Source organism: Leucopleurus acutus (genome assembly GCF_964270905.1).
Source record: "Leucopleurus acutus genome assembly, chromosome: 2".
Taxonomy (NCBI): domain Eukaryota; kingdom Metazoa; phylum Chordata; class Mammalia; order Artiodactyla; family Delphinidae; genus Leucopleurus; species Leucopleurus acutus.
In genome coordinates this window covers 137,233,373-137,257,678 of record NC_139143.1, presented here as the reverse complement: position 1 = coordinate 137,257,678, position 24,306 = coordinate 137,233,373, and the positions used below count along the sequence as shown (strand labels likewise).

The following is a 24,306-nucleotide window of genomic DNA, read 5'->3' as shown; positions in this document are numbered from 1 at the left end:
GATTTCCATTTGCATAGAATATCTTTTTTATCCCTTCACTTTCAGTCTGTATGTTTCCCTAGGTCTGAAGTGGGTCTCTTGTAGACAGCATATATATGAGTCTTGTTTTTGTATCCATTCAGCAAGCCTGTGCCTTTTGGTTGGAGCATTTAATCCATTCACATTTAATTATCAAAATGTATGTTCCTATGACCATTTCGTTAATTGTTTTGGGTTTGTTTTTGTAGGTCCTTTTCTTCTCTTGTGTTTCCCATTTAGAGAAGTTCCTTTAGCATTTGTTGTAGAGCTGGTTTGGTGGTGCTGAATTCTCTTAGCTTTTGCTTGTCTGTAAAGCTTTTGATTTCTCCATCGAATTTGAATGAGATCCTTGCTGGGTAGAGTAATCTTGGTTGTAGGTTCTTCCCTTTCATCACTTTAAGTATATCATGCTACTCCCTTCTGGCTTGTAGAGTTTCTGCTGAGAAATCAGCTATTAACCTTATGGGAGTTCCCTTGTATGTTATTTGTCGTTTTTTCCTTGTTGCTTTCAATAATTTTTCTTTGGCTTTAATTTTTGCCAATTTGATTACTGTGTGTCTCGGCTTGCTTCTCCTTGGGCTTATCCTGTATGGGACTCTCTGCACTTCCTGGACTTGGGTGGCTATTTCCTTTCCCATGTTAGGGAAGTTTTCGACTATAATCTCTTTAAATATTTTCTCCGGTCCTTTCTCTCTCTCTTCTCCTTCTGGGACCCCTATAATGTGAATGTTGTTGCGTTTAATGTTATCCCAGAGGTCTCTTAGGCTGTCTTCATTTCTTTCATTATTCTGTTCCGCAGCGGTGAATTCCACCGTTCTGTCCTCCAGGTCACTTATCCATTCTTCTGCCTCAGTTTTTCTACTGTTGATTCCTTCTAGTGTAGTTTTCATTTCAGTTATTGTATTGTTCATCTCTGTTTGTTTGTTCTTTAATTCTTATAGTCTTTGTTAAACATTTCTTGCATCTTCTTGATCTTTGCCTCCATTCTGTTTCTGAGGTCCTGGATCATCTTCACTATCATTATTCTGAATTCTTTTTCTGGAAGGTTGCCTGTCTCCACTTCATTTAGTTGTTTTTCTGGGGTTTTATCTTGTTCCTCCATCTGTTACATAGCCCTCTGCCTTTCCATCTTGTCTATCTTTCTGTGAATGTGGTTTTTGTTCCACAGGCTGCAGGATTGTAGTTCTTCTTGCTTCTGCTGTCTGCCCTCTGGTGGATGAGGCTATTTACGGGGCTTGTGCAAGTTTCCTGATGGGAGGGAGTGGTGCTGGGTAGAGCTGGCTGTTGCTCTGGTGAGCAGAGCTCAGTAAAACTTTAATCCACTTGACTGCTGATGGGTGGGGCTGGGTTCCCTCCCTGTTGGTTTTTGGCCTGAGGCGACCCAACACTGTAGCCTACCAGGGCTCTTTGGTGGGGCTAATTGCTGACTCTGAGAGGGCTCTCACCAAGGAGTACTTCCCAGAACTTCTGCTGCCAGTGTCCTTGTCCTCACGGTGAGACAGAGCCACCCCCTGCCTCTGCAGGAGACCCTCCAACACTAGCAGGTAGGTCTGGTTTGGTCTCCTATGGGGTCACTGATCCTTCCCCTGGGTCCTGATGTGCACACTACTTTGTGTGTGCCCTCCGAGAGTGGAGTCTCTGTTTCCCTCAGTCCTGTTGAAGTCCTGCAATCAAATCCCGCTAGCCTTCAAAGTCTGATTCTCTTGGAATTCCCCCTCCGTTGCCGGACCCCCAGGTTCGGAGACCTGACGTGAGGCTCAGACCCTTCACTCCAGTGGGTGGCCTTCTGTGGTATAAGTGTTCTCCAGTTTGTGAATCACCCACCCAGCAGTTATGAGATTTGATTTTATTGTGATTGTGCCCCTCCTACTGTCTCATTATGACTTCTCCTTTGTCTTTGGATGTGGGGTATCTTTTTTGGTGAGTTCCAGTGTCTTCCTGTTGATGATTTTCAGCAGTTAGTTGTGATTCTGGTGTTCTCGCAGGAGGGAGTGAGAGCACATCCTTCTACTCCGCCATCTTGAACCAATCTCTGAAATTTTCTTTTAAGTTGGTTCATTTTGCAAATTTTATGCTGGCTCTATATTGATCTTAGCAAAAGATGTCCACAGAAGGTTTTCAGATAGCACACAGGGCTCATATTCCTTCCTTCCTCAAATGGTCTTTCAATAGTTTGTTGACTGAAATATTGATGGATTAAAATTGTCCTGTCTGTCATTAGAAAAGCACCCCAGGTTTCTGTGTTGGCAATCAATGACAGCGAGATCACAGCTGCTACCAGGCCATCAGTGGTTGTAAGATGACATCGATTTTAACAAGGATCCTGGTGTCAGAGGTGTTAAAATATTGTGAATCTTAGAATAGAGGAAATACAATACTACTCTCTCCCTTTGTATTGTATTTCTTGGAGTTCAACTAATATGTCATTTCTGTGAACCTTTAATTAGCTCCTAGGACTTTGTTAGTAGCTACTTTCTTTGAAATCCATTAGCACTTAATTTAATTAAAAGGACAAAATAATAATTTTGCATGAAAAGAATCCATGCACATGGTTACAAAAACCTACTGTAATAAAACACAGTGGTCCCTTGCCCGACTCCCTTCACTTTTTTATTCCTGACTTTGAGAACAACTAACTTTAATCATTTCTGGGTTTGTTTCCTCCATTGGCTACCTCTGTAGGGCTAAATAATATGCTTATATTGACTTTTTTTCCTTTTATTTTCATTTATCAACTTTAAACAGGTACCGTAGTAGGAAAGAATTTAGCTTACTAATTTCACATTCTTTCTCTGACCCTCTTCTACATATAATTATATTAATTTTCTGACCTCTTTTATTGGTTCCGTTTATAATTCCATGACCATTTCTTGTTCCATTCAGTACAGATGGTTTCTCTTGACTCCCTATTTTATAAGGTTGGGATATTTCACCCTTTGCCTTCTCACCATCTCTCCTTTTATAATTATACTACTCCAATTTTGACAGCTGTACAGTGAGAATATTGATAATATTTTATGCTTAATATTTGCAATTAAATTTTTCATTTTTGTCTATTGGTTAGGCCAAAAAGTTGAAAAATAAATAAATAGCAACATTAATGTTATTGTGACTTTTTAAGTATTACTCATTGCAGAACTAGGAAGAGTTCTAGGATTATTTCATTCAATGTGACTTCTCAGCCACCCAAAGGAGAATGTTCCTAGAATCAAGGTTAAGGGGATTCTTTCTTCTTTCAAATGGATTTTTTAATTTCAGCATTTGCTCAAAATTGTGCCATATTTTATTTCAATTCGTATTTAGATCAGGACTTTTTAATAAGGCTTTTTCCATTTAGCTGAATTTTTTTCTTATTGTGAGAAGATATGTGAGCCTTGTTCATTATGTCTTTAATTTTAAGTTTTTTCCTCATTCGCTTTATTTTTTGGAATCCATTTCATTCTTCTTTTTGAAGCTTATTGAATGCATATTCTTATTTGGACTAGTGGCTTCAATTTTGAACTAAGGCTTCCTTTTTCCCCTCATGTTATTCTGGTTTTTTGTTTGTTTTATTTTCAAATTTTTACAGCTTCAGAATCATATTATGCATTAAGTTGCCTTATGTCCTCACCTTTTTCTTGGCCATTTCCTTTCAGTGGTCATCTGTACCCCATCTACTGTCTGGACAGTTCATTCTCAAGTCTGCAGAGTCATCAACTGAGTCGTAGTCAAGCTTTCCTGTATCCTGAGTCCCTGCATCCCTCTTTCTTGGTTTATTCCTCATTTTGCTGGAATACGTCATAAAATTACCTCTGAGAAAGAGACACGGGATATAAATTTTCTAAATCATTGCATTATTGAAAATATATTTGTTTTGCTCTGATACTTGCTTGATTGGCTAATAGAATTTTAAACTATAAATAATTTTCCATCAGCCATTACTGGATTGTTTTTTAGAATTCAGTGTTTTGAGATGAAACATTTGTTTTAATTCTGTTTACCATTCCTTTAGTGATTTTTTTCTCTCTGGAAACTCTTCCTATCTTCTCTTCTTCTTTGCTCTTCTGCAGTTTCTTAATGATATGCTTAGGAATGGATTTTTTTTCCATTCCTCTTTCTTGGAAGTTGGTAGAATTTTTTTTTTTTTTTTTTGTCAGTTTGAAGACTTATGTCTCTTATCAGCCCTGGGAAATTTTCTTACATTATTTCACCGATCATTTTCTCTTTATTCTTTTTTTCTGTAAATGCTATTGGTTGGATATGAATCACTTGACTTTATTCCCCTCCCCCCACCTTGGGGAGAAATTAATTATGCAAATATGTTTTCTAACCTTTCCATTGGAAAAACTTTTTCGCAACTCTTCCTTTTTTTTTTCCCAAAGCTCTTTCTTCCTCTGATATTCCTTTGTCAGAACAATCTTTGAGTTTATGGGTGCAAAGTCTTTTGACACGACCTCTTTAGCATTTGTTAAAGCTACTTTTTTTCCTCTGATTTATCTCTGTGTCCCCTGTGGTAGGTTTTCTTTTTTCTATCTTTCTTTATACAAAATTCTTCCATTATACTGAAGACTTTCTTCATGTCTTAGCTCATGTCTCCATTCAGGGTGGCTTTATGTGAAGAAATAAGAATGTGAATTCTGTGTGTATGGGCATTGTTTGCCATCTGACAGGCTTCATTTTCGGCCCTTGAGTAAGGAGCTGCCATTTATGCTGAAGGCTTATCCCCTTAAGTATCAGGATGTGTGAGGTCTTTATCATGTTGGTGCCAAGCCTATACTAGAAGCCCAAGTTCTCCTCAGATAACTTGTATTTCCCCCCCTTTATCATATAGGAGTATAAAGGACAATTCTTTATTTTCTTTGGCCATTTGACACCTTTGAATACTTTGCTTGTCTTTGGGAATTCCCCACATTATAGATCCATATTTTACCAAGTTTTCTGGCTGTCTGAAGGTAGATTGTGAATTAGGTTTTACCACTTAGAGGCATTCATGCCAGATTTTAGTTGAGAAGTGTGGGACATGAAGGGGCAGATGAGCTCAGCAGAACTCAGAGGTAGTAGGCACTATGGTTTCAGTCATAACATACAGTGTCCTGTTGTGGTGTCAGGGCTGTCTTTTCTAGAGCAATTCTACATTAGATGTTGGGTATGGTTCTTGACTGTGTGCTTTACTGGCTGGGTTCTCTGGTCCTCGCTGAGGTTCTGTGAGGTACCCAGTAATCTTTAATAAGTTCCTTTTCTACTGTTGACTAAAAAAAATGCACAATGTGAGAGTTGTAAGCTTAGTTTTATTTGGGGCAAAATGAGGACTATAGCCCAGGAGAGAGCCTCTCAGACAGCTCTAAGAAACTGCTCTGAAGAGGTGGGGGGGGGCAGTATATATGTGATTTTGGTGAAGGGGGTACGTGTAATCAAGCACACATTTTGGCAGAGGGTAGCTGCTAGTCACGGGGATCAGATGTCTCCGTTAGTGACTGTGCTTTTCTAGATGTGAGAAGATGCAAGAAATTGGGCTCATAAAGTCTTCTGAAAATATCTAACTATCTGAAGGCCTGTTCTGCCAGGTTTTCCCAGAGCACAGAGTGCCTCATTCCTGATCTCCACCCTGAACTCACTTCAGGGTGTGTTGAAGGTCAGCGACTACAGTGGCTAATGACTTCATTCCAGATGGCAAGTGACAGTTTTCAGTTGGCACTACTTAAACTAGGCAGAGTTGATTTTGGTTGTTTGTAAACCACTCCACTGACAGTTACAGAGAGCTAGATTTTGCTGTTTATGAGGGGATAAAAAAGTCAAACATTACATATAGAGACCAAAGTATCCAACATCCAGGGTTCTCCCAAGCAAGTTTGTTTCCTCATTGATGACAGAGCCTTACCCAAATGTCCTAGGTAGTTCCTTCCTTCATTCTACTTTGTTAGTCTTTGTTTCATCTTCCAGAAGTTTGTTTAAATCTCTTTTTTGCTGCTGGTCCCGTCATTCTCTCGTTCTAAGTGGATTGACTTTACTATAATTCTAAAGACATCTCAGGAGGAAAAGAAGATCAATTTGTTTAGTTTGCCATCTTGAATCTGAAGTCCCATGGCACTTTATTCATACTGGAATTATAGTACTTTGACATGTAAAATAATAAAATAATGTCAGTATAAAATAAAAATTAAAAAATAATATTATTTCTTAAAGTAACTGATGATTTCTTCTTAATTTCTGTATATGTAGTACCCCATGTAATAAGTTACATTTTACCAAGTAGTCAACTGATATTTAAATGAGTTGATTTATGTACAGATTTTAAGTTACTTTGTATATTGGTAAGATGCCTATTTTGACTCAGCTGTGTTGACTTTGGTACCTAGGTTAATAAATCATAGCTTATTAGTCTAATTTCAAGGAATCAATTTGCAACAAGAACACACAGTTAGAGTCATATCAGGAATTAAACTCGAAATTATGTTTTCAAAGGGACAAATGCTTATACCAGGATGAAGGAAGAAATTTATTGTTTAATTAAAAAACTAATTTAAGTCTATAACAGCTACTTAATGGGAATAACATGACCAATTTCCTTCCTAAGTGAAGAAATAAAAGTAAACATACTTAAAATAATGAGGTTAATAGAAATAGACCAGGGTATATTTGCTAAAGTTTGACACTCTTAAGAGTGTTTTTCATTTATATTTAAATAAAATGCTTAAATGTTGTTATTTAGGTGAAAGATACATGGCTGCTTCTCTAGCAGAAAATAAAAGCAAAAATTAGTGGCAGATGGAGCTCATTGAGTTTGTTCATCAAAACAACAGTATTGCCAGAATTGCTTTTCTTGTAAAATTTTCTACAAATCTAGAGACTTTTTGAGATCATTGGAGAAAGTTGTAGTTAATTTCTTTTCAGCCCAGAGATTCATTCAAACACTAATTGAGACTATTCTGTTTATATATAAGTAGAATTTGATACATAAAAATAACACAAAAATTCTCTACAATAGATATTAAAGTCTGATAAAATAATTTATGTAGAGTACAGATTTTAATTTTTCCTTTTGTTTTAAGTTTAGTAATAACTGAAGAGTTAGTGATACGTTTAATATGCTTTACTATGTTTGGTATATTATGCAAATTGAATTAGTGCCTGTACATCCAGATATAATGGATGTGTCGTTTAGATCAGACTATGGGTGAATCTTTGTATAGTTTACTAAAGATTTCTTCAGATATTTCAGATAAGACACATTACTCCTTTTAACTATCAACGTAGAATGATTACATTCCAGGAGGAATGCTAGGCCGTATTATCTCAAGCTCCTCATAACTTGATGTCTATCAATGACTCAATTCATGGAGCTATAATTATAGAGGGATGTGCACTTCATTTACCTACATTAGGAATTCTTAATCTGGGAGCTTTGGATAAATTTCAGAGAGTTTATTAACCCCTTGAAATTATAGCCCTAATTTTAGGTATATGTGCCTCCTCCTGCCAGTTGGTACATTGCTCTCACCAAATTCTCAACAAGGTCAATGATCCAGAAGTAGTTAGGAATCACCATTCTGAAATTCTCTCTTATATTACGACAGTTTCTCAAAGAGCTGTATCTGGATGATATTAGAATGCCTCTTTTAAAGATTGCTTTTATTCAATTTTGTCTTGGTGTGATACCACCAGCCTATTTCGAAGGATATTTCAAGAAAGAGTCTTATCTTGACACTCATTTATTTATTTCTTCACTCATTCATTCAGTTACTACATATGGAGCACCTTCTGTATGAGAGGCAGGCTTCTATGTGGGAAGGATATCATGAAAAGGACACAGTCAAAGAATCCCTTGGTCTAGAGGAGTTTACATTCTAGCAGGAAGAGTTAGAAAATAAGCAAGAAAAATAATGAACCATATTCGTGTTAGATAGTGTTAAGTAATAAGGAGAAAAAAAGTAAACAGAACAGCAGATATGACATGACGGGGTGGGGAAGGTGTTGGAATTTTAGGTAGGCTGTTCAGGGAAGGTTCCTCTGAGAAGGTGACTTGAGCAAAGGGGAGAGCAGCAGTTGATGAGATCAGAGGGGCACTAGAGATCCAGGACCTTGTAGTGTTGCACAGGACTGGGACTTTTACTCTGAGTGAAAAGGTGAGCACTGCAGTGTTTTGTAAAAGAGACATGGGCTGACCCATATGTTACCAAGACCATTCTGGCTGCTGCATTGGAAACACACTTAATTGGGGAGCGAGGGCTGCAGCCAGCAGACCAGTTAGGAGGCCCTTCTGATTGTCCGGGGAAGAGACAATCGTGGCCTGGAGCAGGGTTTTGGCAGTGGAGGGAGTGAGAAATGATTGAATTTTGAACTTCCCGTGAAACTCGGTGCTGTTAGGATACCTATGAGGATGTTACTTGTTATCTTATGAAGTTACTCAGGCAAAATTTCTTTCTGTTCTTAGTGTTAGACTATTTTCCTAGATTATTCGTACTTTCCCCCTAAACTGTTGGTTTCACTTTTTCTCTGAATTAAAAAAAAAAAACTTAAAACAAATTAAAAGCTCATCTGTAGGAAGTGAATTTCAATTAATGGCGTTTTGTATATTATACTCATTTTGGTCATCTTACCATTAATTTTTCCCTGTGCTTGGTTTTTTTCCTCACAGTTTTAAGATATGTCATTTTTTCCCTATTATTTACGTTTTTATAAACCTCCTCGTATATTCCTTTCTGGTACAATTTAGGGTGGATATAAATATTTCTTTCTTTGTGTCTATGTAAATATCACCTTTCACCGTCTCTTCAATGTTACGGCTATGCCCTCTTTACGCTTGTGATTGTTACTCTGTTATAGAAGAGCGAAACCTGATTGCAGGAATTCAAACCTAAGAGTAGCTTGTGTTTCGCCTGGAACATTAAATAAAAGAATGGTTGTCTTATGTAAGGAAGAACAATATGATGTATTGTTGATCCACTTGACTCAGTAGAACAGTTGAGTTAACAGTGAGTCAAATCAGTTGTTGGACTGAATTACTTAGTCATTAGTCACTTCAGTCAAAACACTTAGTCTAGTGATATGTTGCATTTATGACACATCCTGATTATGCAATTGACCTTGGGTTTGTTTATGAGACAATGTTGTATCAGAAACAGATAGCATAAAAAACCTGGGAGGACTTTGCACACATTTAATACCATTAGATAATTAAGATTGCACACTGAACCGATTTCTAGAAACCGTAAAGATACATTCTGATGTCAAGTGTGTAAAGAACCAAAATCCTGGTGAAAAACTCAGTCTGACAAACAAATTTACGAGACTACAAAATGGTCATACTCATCCATCTTTTTCCTAAGAGTCATGTAAGTTGTGAACTAAACAAACACGTTTTTCTGTTTGCTCATCACATGCTACCAGTTCTCAAATATGACTTATGAGACATGTTTCTCACTCAATACTTTATAATATTCTTTGTGCTCAAGCTGTGATTACTGTTTTAAACCAAAGTCTCCCCAGAATCATAGGCAGCTCTGAAAGGGATTGTAGAGATCGTCCTTCAGTCTGATTTGTAGATGAGGAACCTGAGATCTAGAGTGGTGACGTCCCAAGTCCTATAGCTGATTAGTCAAAGAGCCTTGATTGGCACCCAACATTCCTGATGCTTAATTCAGGGTGTTTTACCTCAGATTAATTTTCACATAGTGAACTGAATTCCAAATATGAGATAATGAAAAAGACTCGGACATCAAAAGCCTTTAGTGTTTCCTTACAAATCTAAGTCCAATATGTTAACATAGTAGTACAAATAATCCTATTCATAATATATTCAAATTGAATAGAACTCATGGGAAAGTTTGTCTCTGAAGTCATCCCTATCATCTGCATATATGAAGCCATCAGACTTTCCTTCAATTATTGATAACTCGCCAGTGTGAATGAATATTACCTCATTTGCAAATGAACGGGGGTTTCTAAAAGCATATGGGAAAATTTCCTCATCTTTATTGGAAATAAATGTGCAGTGCATTACCTATGCTATAATCATTTGGCTTTGTAGTATCATAGTGAAGATAAAGGCTTTAGGAAATAAGAGAAATTTAAGAACTGAGCACACAGAAAAAATGAAGAGTGTGATACTTATAATGTTAGATCAGCTGTACATATTTAATTAACATTGTGAGCACTTTTCTTTAGTTAAAAATTCAATCTCATCTGTGATACCTGTCCTGGTTTGTCATGTCATAAAGGAACATTGCCATTTTTTTTATTAAGCCATGTGTGAATGTATCACTTATATTTTAACTATGTAAAATAGCACATGCATAGGAATGAATCTATAACTTACAGTTTTACCTTAATGTTAAACACTGATACTGATCCAGAGTATTGTAGAGGATTACAATTTAAAGAATTCTTAATTATAATCCTTTTCCTTTTATATTTTTCCACAGACGGCTTGTGTATATGTCAGGTTTTTTATGTGCGTGTGTATTTGTTTTAGATTTACTGTTTTTCAGGCGCACATCTCTGAAGTAAGATGAGTTGTCAAAAATTCTGTGTGGCTTTTTTACATTGGGGTAAGTTATTTGCTTTTTAAATATCCATATATGAGGTAGAGATTTTGCCCTTAGAGATGCTGTTTCCTTTAATGGCTAATCAAATTTCCCGTTTCCAGTTAGGAATTCTCTTGCTCATGGTTAAAAATGCAAACCAAACAAACGTATAAGTGTGAAAATGAAAACTCTTCCCAACCTCCTGGAAACAATGTGATGTGTATCCTCCCAGGAACATAACACACACACACACACACACACACACACACACACACACACACACACACATTCATATCTCTAGTTGCAAAAATAGAACTGGTCTATACATTCTGCATTTTTCTTTTTTCCACTTAACAGCTTTTCAATTTATCATGACAACTATTTTGCCAGTGTTTACTGATTTACTTATTTGTTTAATGGTTGCATGACAATGAACTGTATGAATGTACCTTAAATTATAAATTTATTTGAACAACTCCCATTGATAGACAATTCTTTTTCCATAACAGATAATGCTACATTGAAATTCGTATACGTATATCTTTGTGTATTTAGAAGAGTATTTCTATAGATTAATTCCTAACGAGGAATTTCTGTGTTGAGTAGTAAGCACATGTTTGAATTTGATAGATACTGTGAAATCTTCTCCACAAAGCTCTGTGCCTTTTGCAGTCCCAACATGAGTATATGAGTGGTATTCCATTGTATTCCTGCCAAAGATGCATGTTATCATTCTTTTACCTTTTTGCCCTGTCAAAGCAAAATACAACATCTCACTTTAATTTTATTTATTTGGTTATTTGTGAGATTGAGTACTGTTTAGTGACCATTTCTATTTTTTTAGGTGATTTTCTAATTCACATACTTTGACTATTTTGTTGTTGGATTTTATTTGTCTCAATTGATTTTTAGAAATTTCTAAAATGTAGATATTTAGCTCTGTATTAGTCAAGGTTCTCCAGAGAAGCAGGACCAATAGGATTTATATATATCTAGGATGAGGTTTATTATAAGGAATTGGCTCACATGATTATGGAGGCTGAGAAGTCCCAAGATTTGCAGTTGGCAAGCTGGAGACCCAGGAGAGCTGATGGTGTAAGTTCCTGTCCAAACAATGGCAGGTTTGGGACCCAGGAAGAGTAAAGCTTCAGTTTGAGTCCAAAGGAAGGAAAAGACTGACGTCCCAGTTCAAGCCTGTCAAACAGGAGGAGTTCCCTCTTACCCAGTCATTTTTGTTCTATTTAGGTCTTCAATTGATTGGATGAGGCCCACCCACATCAGGGATGGCATCTGCTTTACTCAGTCTACTGGTTCATCCAGGAACAGCCTCACAGACACACTCAGATTAATGTCTGACGTCTGAGCACCCCATGGGCCTAGTGAAGTTGACACATAGCATTAAACATCACAAGCCCTAAGAATTTATTATGTTTTGCAAATTTTTTCTCCTTGCCCATCATTTATTTTCTAACTTGGTTTTCTTTTACAGTTCAGAATATTTATACATACACATTAACAGCCTTATACATACTTGGAAACAAGATATCATGACATTTAAATATTTTAATTTTATTTAGCAAATGCAGCATTATTAAATTATGAATACATGTATCAGATGATAGTCAAAACTTTAATTGTCTGTATCCAGGAGCAGTTTACTTGGTGATAATATTTAAAATAAATGGCTACCATACAGAATAACAGATTTGTTCTAAAATGGAAAGGAAATGTCATTTTAAATGGTATTCCCCATTATGACTAGTAAACAATGACAAGATAATGTTATAAGGGGATATTATCAAGGGATGGTGTATACCTTGGGAATTCCCACCTTGACTATCACCAGAAGAATGCTTTCAAAAATTAAATGTATACTAGTCTTCCTCCTACCTATTCCTATCTCTCGAATATCCTCGAGAGAAAGCTTAATAGACATTTTTTTAGAATCTTGTGTTTTAAATTTCTGTGAAGCATAGCAGGCTTCTGTTGGAAAGTAGTCACACAATGCCAGTGACTTTTGAGTATATAGTTGACCCTTGAAGAGCATGGGTTTTCGCAGGTCCACTTATACTCAGATTTTTTTCAATAGTAAATACTGCAGTACTGCACGATCCAAGGTTAGTTGAATCTGCAGATGCAGAAGAACTGTGTATACAGAGGAACCGTGTATAGGGAGGGCCAACTATAAGTTATATGCAAATTTTCCACTGCTCAGAGGGTCAGTGCCCTTAACCTCCGCATTGTACTATTCTCAGTTGTTTCTTACAGCATTCTAGAGATATTTTGATTTTTTTTTAATTCAAATCATTTATTTAGACTGTGTTCCAAGTTTTTGAAATTAAAGTCAAGCTATCTTTAACAAAACCTGTTTTCTCTGGCAACGATTACCTGTGTGTCAGCTAGTTCTGGGCATCTTTTTGGCTACTCTAATCTTTTTTTTTTTTAATTTTTATTTTATATTGGAGTATAGTTTATTAACAATGATGTGTTAGTTTCAGGTGTACAGCAAAGAGATTCAGTTATACATATACATGTATCTATTCTTTTTCAAATTCTTTTTCCATTTAGATTATTTCAGAGTATTGAGCAGAGTTCCCTGTGCTGTACAGTAGGTCCTTGTTGGTTATCTGTTTTAAATATAGCAGTGTGTACATGTCAATCCCAAACTTCCAATCTTTAAAAGTGCTCTTGGAGCTTTCCTTGTTATATATACTGTTCTTTGTCATTTTAGCCGTATATATATTTACTGAAAATATCCAGGATAATTCCACTGTTACAGATTTCAGAAAAACTAGACCACAGGGGGCTATCAAAGAGTGGTAACATTCTCTCTTACATTCTCTATCTAATTTTTATTAGGCTCCATGCTAATGTTTCACATTGGCTTTCCAAAAGGTTTGTGGTTTGGTCAAGCTTTGTGAATTGGAAGAGGTCTGGGGCCTTGTATAACATATGATAGGATGATAACAGATGTCATATGATAACATGATAACATAAGCCTCCAGGTGAATATATATTTCCCTCTTTGGAGGGAAAGAAATATCATTTGCAAAGGAAGCATGTAAACAAAATAGAATCATCTTTTAATTAAACTGATTCAGTAGTTACTATGTCTAAGACATTCATTATTACATTTTAAGTTTTAAATAGTTCTTTGAGGATTTTAGGCTAATTTCAATTCAGCCAACCAAATCTTCCATGTGCAGCTATAAAATATAATGCTTTTAATTAGTACCAATACATATTCTTGGTTTTGTAAAATGAAAGAAATACCCAGTTCTCTTTTTAGTGAGTTCTAATTTCAGAAATAAATGTTAGAAGGATTGAAGTCCAAAGGAACATAGTTGCAGTGAGGATTCACTTTTGGTGATGTTATAATACCTAATTGTTATCAGTGTGGGAAAAATAATACTAGTCGTGTTAATCATTTTTGCCTTAAATTCTGCATCTGATACATGTTTATATTAATTAACATTAATAGAAAGTTCTAGAAACCAAATTGTTAACAGTCATTACTTGTGTATTTGAATATTTTTACATGTATTACTTTTGTAATTAGAACAATACTTTTGTGAATTTTTAAAAAAAATTCTATTTTCTTACATTTTTATGTTTACCATAATCCTTCAAAAGTCTCATTCTATACAAATCCATGAAAAATTCTTAGAATTTTCATTCTTCATTACTTTGTATATGAGGAAACACAGCTGTTGGATCATTAGGGTAACTTATAAAAGAAAGAATTATGGAGAATTCATTATTTTATTATCAAACAACTACTCATTAAAATACAAGTATCACTTCTGAGGATTTTTGCGGGGGGTACAAGATTATAAAATTGTTCTTAATTTTATGTGTCTAAAAAGTGATAAATTGTCTTTAATCAGCAGTGGACGTTTCCTGTAAGAAGTCTGTCATTGTGCATCAATTATTGGAGAATGCATTAAGGACATGTCTTATATGATGTCATATATCTGGAGAACCATGGGCAGATTCAGGAAATCATCCAGCTGTCCTGATGTTGAAGACAAACCCTTTCTAAAAGCACTCAGTGAAAGTAGTGTTAACATTTTGGTGTTATTCTCATTAAGAAATATTAAAACAGCACGTTAATGTTTGCTTATATAATTGCACATCCAGATACTTACCATTTATGCTGAAAGTTCATTAGAATAATTTATTTTTTAGAAAAGGAAATTGGAATATTTAGCTATAATTTCCTATCATTAAAATATAATTATGAGATGTTAGATTAATGAGGAAAATGAATTGTGAATTTCCAAAAAAGGGGTGCTAAGGAGTGAAGTTACCTCTATAAATAAATGCACCCTCTTAAGTGTAACACTTTGTTCAGTGGAAGCACAGAGCTATGCATTAGGCACCGATTGAGCACTTAGAAAGTTAAGTAATTACTATTGAGCACTACATGGCTTAATCTTAGATACTTCCTATTTATGTCTAGTCAAAATGATTAATTGCTTTTCTGTGTGTCTTTTAAATGTCCTAACAGAATTTATTTATGTGATAACTGCATTTAACTTGGCATATCCAATTACTCCCTGGAAATTTAAGTTGTCTTGCATGCCACGAAATACAACATATGACTTCCTCTTGCCTGCTGGAATCTCAAAGAACACTTCAAATTTGAGTGGACATTATGAGGCACTTGTTGAAACTAAACTTAATTCAAGTGGTACCTACTTATCTAACTTATCATCCAGAACAACTTTCCACTGTTGCTTTTGGAGCGAGGAAGATAAAAACTGCTCTGTACATGCAGACAACATTGAAGGGAAGGCATTTGTTTCAACAGTAAATTCTTTAGTTTTTCAACAAATAGGTAAGTATTTTAATGTTCCAAACATCACCTCTTACTTAACTGTATTGAACAAAATGGTTCTGTTCTCTGAAACCTGTGTGAAATAGATGTCTTATGGATGTGATTCTGAGCATACATTATTATTTTATATTAGTAATAAAATTAGGACCAAACTAATAAGTCCCCAATTATTTTCTATCCCCTAAAAATAAAATAAAAATGTAATGAGGGAACTTTTTAACCTTAACATACATTTCTTGTAGTCTTCTAAATTGGCTTTAAAATAGAAAAAGTACAACTTATTTTTGTTAAGTAGATAAAATATCAAATGGCAGATAATACTGTTGAGCTAGTTAAAGCAAGCAAGGAATCTCTCCGTAACCAAGGAGAGGTCAAAAAAACCAAATCAAGGTTTTTTTTGTTGTTTAAGTACAATGCATACTAAATGTAGCTCATGTTGTTAATAATTCTGCATGTGGAAATCTAAACAACAAAATTATCTCCAAGCCTCTGGAAAAGCTAAATAGAGCAGAGACAATTGACTTAACATTGTAGAGACCTACAGTATGAAAATAAAGACGTACATAATGTAACACTCCTATGTAGGGTTAGTCAGAATTTCTCAACCTCAAAATTATTGACGTTGTGGGCCAGATAATTCTTGGTTATGGGGGACTGTTCTGTGCATTGTGGGATGTTCGAAGCATCCCCGCCTTCTGCCCACTTAATGTCTGTTAACACTCACTCCCCAGTTGTGACAATCAAAACATATCTCTAGACTTTGCCGGATGTCCCTTGGAGGGCCAAAGCACCACTGATTAGATGGAAGAAACACTCAGTTTATTGAAATCAGGTTAGGAGTAAGGATAAAGCATAACTGTGCAATAAAATCAGAGTTGTTTTTTGTTTGTTTTGTTTTTTGCGGTACGCGGGCCTCTCACTGTTGTGGCCCCTCCTGCTGCGGAGCACAGGCTCCGGACGCGCAGGCCCAGCGGCCATGGCTCATGGGCCCAGCCGCTCCGCGGCATGTGGGATCCTCCCGGACCGGGGCACGAACACGTGTCCCCTGCATCGGTAGGCGGGCTCTCAACCACTGCGCCACCAGGGAAGTCCCTAAAATCAGAGTTTTAAAACAAGTTAGAAATAATAACTCCCAGTGTCTCCAACTGACTCTATAAGCATTTAAGTTAATTTTAAATGACACAGTTCTTTAATTTGTAAGGGAACTTAACTTAGCCATTCCAATGATTATTAAATATATTAAGAATGAACTTAAAATGTTAGGGTCCCTGTGATGAGCTGTAAAATGATCAAAAAATGTTAGCACTTTTTTCAATTATCAATGATTTTGATGCAGATTTTAATTTTACGTATATATATAATTTTACGTATATATATATAATTTTACGTATTTAATTTTACGTATATATAATTTTACGTATATATATAATTTTACGTATATATATAATTTTACGTATTTAATTTTACGTATATATATATAATATATATAATATATATATATAATTTATATATATATATAATAATAATATATATAATTTTACGTATTTAATTTTACGTAATTTAATTTTACGTAATTTTACGTATATATAATTTTACGTATATATATAATTTTACGTATATATATAAAGGCTAATAATTCATTATTTTTGAATGAGTTTAAGTTTTTGTAACTAAAATTACTAGGTTAAGTGGTGGTTATTCAGGATTTCCATTTAATATTCTGCCATATGGGCTGTTTACTTCATAGGGCTCAACCTATGCAAAGTCCCTACTAGCTAGAAATCCTTCAAATGGGGAAATATGTTAGTGGTGCTTAAAGATAAGTATTAGTGTTGTCTTAAGTTAGTCATGATTTTCAACTATTGCTGTTCTTGCTCTCTAAATTACAAACCACTAATAGTTTATCATTGTCAGGTGAGTTTTTCAGTGTACAGTGAAATATACTCATATAAGTTGTATGTGGGGTCTATAATATTACAATAACAAGAATTTAAGGGCTTCCCTGGTGGCGCAGTGGTTGAGAGTCCGCCTGCCGATGCAGGGGACACGGGTTCGTGCCCCGGTCCGGGAAGATTCCACATGCCGTGGAGTGGCTGGGCCCGTGAGCCATGGCTGCTGAGCCTGCGCGTCTGGAGCCTGTGCTCCGCAATGGGAGAGGCCACAACAGTGAGAGGCCCGGGTACCGAAAAAAAAAAAAAAAAAAAATTTAAGATGTACTTCTTAGTTCCAATGTGAATCACCATGCTTTATTGCTAAAGCAGACACTTAAATACTGCCCCAAATGTGCTTGTACCTTGATATTTCATGGTCTCTCGTCTCTTGGAAAGTGAGGATGAACTGAGCTAGGTGAGTTTTGGGGTCTTCTGTCCTACTTAAGTGGTTCAGGATTTTAAAAATGTTTGAGAAGCAATATTTGAATTTAATTATCTTACTTTGTGAAAAAGGAAACTGAAGGCCAAAGGGACTAAATGGGCAAACACACACGATCAGTTAGAGCCTGTTCTTTTTCTTTCAGAATGGACAGTGAAAGTTGTATCAGAACACTGGTAAATTTAATTTAGCTCTTCTCTTTCACTGAGTTTTTCAGAATGTTTTTCTCGGGTTTCATTTAGTTTATTTTTAATTCAGGTGCAAACTGGAACATACAGTGCTGGATGAAAGAGGACTTGAAATTATTCATCTGTTATATGGAGTCATTATTTAAGAGTCCTTTCAAGAATTATGACCTTAAGGTCCATCTTTTATATCTTCTGTAAGTACCAAATAAATCAATTTGGACATTTCCATGACACAAGTTTTTTTGAAATGCAAGAGTTTCCATATGCGGAAGTAGATTATGAAAGCTCTTCTATCTCTCATTTCCTTTTATATCAATGTACATTTCTGTACTTTTTATACAACCTTCTTCTCCATTAGGTTTCTTCTTTTCTCCTCATGTTGGTTCAGGTAGCAAAGCATTGCAGATATGGATGGGCATATATTCTCAAAGAAGCGTGAACTCAATTCAGTAGTGTTAGATATTTGAGTGGAGAAGGGGAAATAGTTTATATTTATTTTTCTGGTGGATTTTTCTCTCATATTTGATCTTTTTATTATCTTCAAATGTAAGTGCTTTTTATTTATTTGTGCTAGGTAGAGAGCCATGATGGTGGTTTCAAACAGCCATACACTTACGATTCTAACAGCTAATATGTCATTCAAGTTTTCTAATAATTCCAGTGATAATACATACCATTTCTATTTGAATTTTAACTCTTTAAAATTCATTCTCATTTGTTCTTTTATCTGATGCTTAAGAAGAATGTCACTCACCTCCCTCAGTTCTGCAGTTATTGAGGTCATATAATTAAGGGGCAGTGTGCTAGAAACTGTCCATATAAAGATGAATAGAGACAGAAAGTAGAATGATGGCTACCAGGAACTAGGGGAGGGGTAATGAGGAGTTCTTGTTTAAATGGGTTCAGAGTTTCAGTTTGGGGAGATGAAAAAAGTTCTGAAGTTGAATGGTAGGGATTGTTACCCAACAATGTGAATGTACTTAATATCATGAACTGTACACTTAAAATGGTAAATGTTATGTTATGTATATTTTACCACAGTAAAATAATTTTAAAGAAACAAAGATGTCAAGAAAAAGATGTATTCATAGACTTTACTAAATGTGTATTTTTTAATCAATTTATTTATTTATTTTTGGCTGTGTTGGGTCTTCGTTTCTGTGCAAGGACTTTCTCTAGTTGTGGCGAGCAGGGGCCACTCTTCATCGCGGTGCGCGGACCTCTCACTGTCGCTGCCTCTCTTGTTGCGGAGCATAGGCTCCAGATGCGCAGGCTCAGTAATTGTGGCTCACAGGCCCAGTTGCTCCGCAGTATGTGGGATCCTCCCAGACCAGGGCTCGAACCCGTGTCCCCTGCATTGGCAGGCAGATTCTCAACCACTGCGCCACCAGGGAAGCCCCACTAGTTGTGTATTTTACATCAACTTTTTAAAATAACTGCAATGGTTGATTTATGTATTTATTCTCACTGTTTTGCCGTATGTTGTTCTATGTATTTTTAGACTATATTGTTGGGTGGATCTATGTTCTTAGTTGTTACATCTTCTTGATGTATTTTCCCATTAACCTTTATACAACATTCTTCTTTGTTTTGTATCTTGCCTTTAGTTTTAAAAATATATTTTGTCTTATATATATTTTTTAAATTATTTTTGTTTATTTATTTATTTATTTTTCGGTACGCAGGCCTCTCACTGTTGTGGCCTCTCCCGTTGCGGAGCACAGGCTCCGGACGCACAGGCTCAGCGGCCATGGCCCATGGGCCCAGCCGCTCTGTGGCATGTGGGATCTTCCCAGACCGGGGCCGAACCCGTGTCCTCTGCATCGGCAGGCGGACTTTCAACTGCTGCGCCACCAGGGAAGCCCGTCTTATATTTTTTTTAAAAAAGAATAGTTATGATCTCTGCTCTTGAGCCACTCACAGGCTAGTGGTTGGGACAGATATGTACAAATATGTATCAAAATAGGGCTTCAGTTTTAGTGGTTACTGATGTGCACTTGGTAGGCACATGAAGGTGTGGGAGCACAAGACTGGTGTGAGAGCCTTATGTGGGGATGTCTAGAGCACTGGTGGCAAGAGGAGTGAAGGTTTCCCAAGGAAGGAGATAGCTAAGTTGAAACTTCAGGAATGAGTAAGAGCTAATAACAAAAATATGTGGGCAGGTAGCATTGAGAAGCATATCAACATCACCTGGAAATATTTTAGAAATTTAAATTTGATAACTCTGTCCCAGAACTAGAATCAGAAACTTTGGGGGTGAGGCCCATCAATCTGTATTTTATCAAGCCCTTTAGATGAATCTGATGGAACTAAAATTTGAAAATTTCTGGTGTAAAGGTAAATAAGACAAATTTTGCATAGCTGCTACCATCCTCATTATGTACTGATTATCAGACTGTAGTTAATATTTATAACTTATGTTAGACTGCTGGACTAATTTTTTTTTTTGGCCTCGCTGCAAGGCTTGTGGAATCTTAGTTCCCCACCAAGGGATTGAACCCGGGCCTCCAGCAGTGAAAGTGCTGAGTCCTAACCATTGGACCTCCAGGAAATTCCCTGGACTAATTCTTAAAGTCACCCCACAGGAGTAGCCCAGATAGGGTGCCCCTGCTGTCACATCTGGTCATTGAGTGTCTCTGTGATGATTTCCACCTCTAATGCTGGTCACTAGAAGAATCTAGAAGCCCCTGCTAGCCCCTGCTGCTTTAATGAGTGCAATTCTCATTAGGGCCAGTGTCTTGAATGGGAGTATCCGATTGGTGAGAGTGTGCCGTAGCTGCTAGTATTTCAGCCTAACAGAAGAGTAGATTTCCCAGGCAGATGCTGGGCAGCCAGGTGGATAAATGTCCACAACAGAATGACTGGGCTATAAATCTCTAGAGGCCCAAGAAGCCTGCTGAAGTAGTAAAGTGAGAAGGTAGAGGAGTAATGGGCAAATGCACAGCCAAAGGTGAACATGTAAAGGATGGGAAAGAATGAGCTCGTTTCTAGTCTATAGAAAATGACCCAGCAGGGAGAGAAAAATTGAAGATGTGGTAGACGGGGACCCATTGAAGATACATGACAGAGAGTGAATGGTTCAATAGGCAAGTTCCAGAAAAAGAGCACAGATGAAGTGTTGGTCTTAAAACGTATTGAGAGAAGAAAGGAAGCACTGTGGTGGATGAGGATATATTTGACGTCTGGGCAGAAAGTTTCCAGCTTTATTAACCAAGACAGATTTTAGCTCAGAGAAAAGAATTCCTTTGCAATGTAGTACATTTTTGTGATGACCTGAATACTTTGGGTGATGATTAAAATCTCACTAGGTGCCTATTCAAGAGAATTTCAAATATTATCAGTGGGCTAGGGTAATGTGCTCAGTTTTAAAGCTCTGTGACTATGTGTAAGGATTTATATTTTATAATTTTTATAATGTATAGGCCATAGTTATGTCTGAGGTCTGCATTTTCTGAAAAAGATATTATATATGAATATGTCAGAACATTACAAAATTGCATAGTAAGTTAGCTACAGCTGCGAATTTGAACTTCAGTCAGCTAAGTAGTCATTGGTCTGTTCATCTAAATGGTAAGACCCAGAAAAATGAGAAAATTATGATAAACTAAATAGATTTTTCAACTTGCTCATATGATGAATTTAGTAGATTCTTTTGACCTGCTTTTATTTGAACTCAGGTTTCTGAAAAATATTAATACAGGAAAACCTAATTGCATGCAATTTGAGAAGCATTTTCTTTTCTTTTTTTCTTGCCACTTTAATTGTTCTCTCCATTGTATGATTTGGTTAGTTTTACCAATTGTCACATACTATTTCCACCTTGAATTCTATTTTTGTGTGCATCTTTGGGCAATATATCTCCAAAAATTTAAATAAGACTTCAGATCAGGAGGAAGAGCTGGCCCATATAACAAATGAAACCTCTGTGGAAGAGGAAATCCATAAGGATGGTTACTATAGACAAGTTTTCATCAAAATTACCTCCCCAAGACATTAGAGAATTCATGAGAGAAGTCTTTCAAATGCTTCCATGTGTAAATAAGTATGTATTTAAAAGGAACTAAAACCTAATGTTTATAAGGGACTTAAAGCCCTATAAATATGTCCCTTAAGGGAAAGCATTGTTTAAGGTCAGATATTAATGTTTGTCCGAGAAACTGAAGGAGAGATACCGTACAAATGTGTTATTTTTGAATTTTCTCTTAGACCTAGGAAGGAAATCCTCTTCTTCCTTTGTGAGGTGCCTATGTGTACATCAGACACTGAACTGAGTGTAGGGAACAGTGTTAAACAGCTCAGACTCAACCCTTGCCTTCTTGGAGCTGACAGTAAAGACAAAGAACATAATAAAGTTTGAAAATGCTGTGATGTAATAAATATGGGGACTTTGAGAAACATATGCTAGAAGTATCTGCCTAGATTATAAGGGGGCAGAGAAGAATGAGCCAGAGAGAGTGAAGAGCATTTGCAAAGGAACACAGTCACATATAGACATTTGAGGACTTGAAAAGTTCTGTGGTTGGGAAGCTGGGGAATGATGAGAAATCAAGGTGGATGAATAAGCAAGGGTTGTCCAGGGAGTTTGGACTTTTGTAACTGCTAATACCTAGTTTACTTTGTCTCTTCACTGTAACTCTTGTCAGCATTCTTGGTGATTTCAGCATCAATCTGGATGATCTTCAATTTCTTGAAAGCTTTACTTTTACTCTTCTCTTTTTCATCCAACCTAGCTTACCCATTCTCATGGATCTTGTCATTAGCTGATAAGCTTGCTCTTTCTCTGATCTCAGTTTCAAGGATCCCACTCTTTGACCATCTCTCCCCCTACCCGTCATGTCAGGCCTAGTCCCTCTGTCACCTCAGCCTCAGGAGTAAATCTCCATGCCCCTTGGCTCTGCCCTCTGGGCCCTTGGTTCTGCCCTCTGATTCGCCTTCCATTTTTTTAATGAAGTTACACATCTCTGCAGCTGAGTAGTTTTCTCAGCATGCTTCCGGTTGGCACAATTTTGGGAATCCAGTGGCTTTGTTTCATTTTGTACTCCTTCAGTCTAAGCTAGCAGTGTCTCTGCTACTGTAATTCTTTCACAAGATCGCACAGCCTCCTGGGAATCTTACTGGGGTTCACTCCATTAGATAAAAGCCCACAGGTCTCTTAGAAATAAGCTCTTCTCTTTGCTTAGAAGCCATTTCAAACATCCTTAGCCATCTGGAGAGGCTGGGAATTTTACAACTTTCAAGTCCTAGTTCCTTTGTTTAACAGCCCTTTTGTCAATGAATATCTCTCCTCTTGAAACAGTAAGGAACCAAGAGGCATTTTCAGCACTTGTTTGGAGATTTCCTGATAGATCACCAGATCAGTAGGCACATTCTACACTGTCCACAGAACTGCCGATGTGTTACTTAGCTTTCGACCACTATGTAAGAAAGATTCCCTTTCTTCCAGTTTCCAATATCATGTTCCTCACTTCTTTTTGTGTCCTCGCTGGCAGTGTCCTCAAACTGTAGATTTCTACTAACAGTCTGTTCAAGGTGTTTTAGGCTTTCTCCATCATGCCTCTTCAAATACTTCCAGCCTGTGTCCATCACCTAGCTCCAAAGCCACACCCACAATTTTAGGTATTTGTTATGGCAGCATCCCACTTCCAGGTACCAATATCTTCCTTGGCTATCTATGCCATATGATAAATTACCCAAAATTTAGTGGCTTAAAACAACAGTTATTCATCATTTCACAGTTTCTGTGGGTCAGGAATCTAGGTGCAGCTTAGCTGGGACATCTGCCTTAAGGTCTTTCACAAGGTTGCATTGCAGATGTCAGGTAGGAGTGCAGTTATTTCAAGGTTCAACTTCATGAGGATCTGTTTCCAAGCTCACTCCCTAGGCTTCCAAATTCCTCATGGGCCACTAGACAGAAAGCCTTAGTTCCTCCCAGGCTGTGACTGGAGGCCTTCTTCAGTTCTTTGTCCTGTGTATTCTCCATAGAGCATCTTACAACATGGCAGCTGGTTTCCCTTAGAGAGAGCCAGAGAGACCTGCTGATGACCTTGTTTTTGATTTTCACTGGGAAAGCAGGAGGTGGAGGGGGCGAGTTCAAGTTTTTGCTTTTCTCACCAAAATCTACCAGCCTGCTCATGTCAGTGCCTATGCAGTTTCCTTGTTTTCTTTAGTTGCTGATGAATTCTCTGGGTTCCAATATAAAATGAACCCTTTCTTCTGTGTTTTGAGTCCCATCCCCTGTTGTCACTCAAGGACTTTGTTCTGGCAATTATCCCCTCTCTCTCCTGCATCATCAAGTTTTCCTCTCAGCCGATACACATGCTGCAGTAACTCCCACTTAAAACATAGATTTCCTTGATCACACATTTCCATCAAGTCATCACCCCATTTC

The 24,306-nt window shown here is 36.8% G+C and overlaps 1 protein-coding gene across 8 annotated transcripts in view; it reads left to right on the top strand.

Annotated features, from left to right (window-relative positions):
* Positions 1-24,306, top strand: part of LOC309958188 (leptin receptor) — a 101,392-nt gene that overhangs the window by 16,447 nt on the left and 60,639 nt on the right. The window contains exons 3-6 of one of the 8 annotated variants that reach the window (XM_082833860.1): positions 10,469-10,544; positions 14,408-14,577; positions 15,031-15,360; positions 17,989-18,112. In XM_082833860.1, the coding sequence (XP_082689986.1) occupies positions 14,472-14,577; positions 15,031-15,360; positions 17,989-18,112 (560 nt within the window). In that variant the 5' untranslated portion in view covers positions 10,469-10,544; positions 14,408-14,471. Of the gene's footprint in view, positions 1-4,029; positions 14,578-15,030; positions 15,361-17,988; positions 18,113-24,306 lie in introns of those variants that run through there. The other 7 variants (XM_082833859.1, XM_082833858.1, XM_082833861.1 and 4 more) reach the window with 7 other exon arrangements.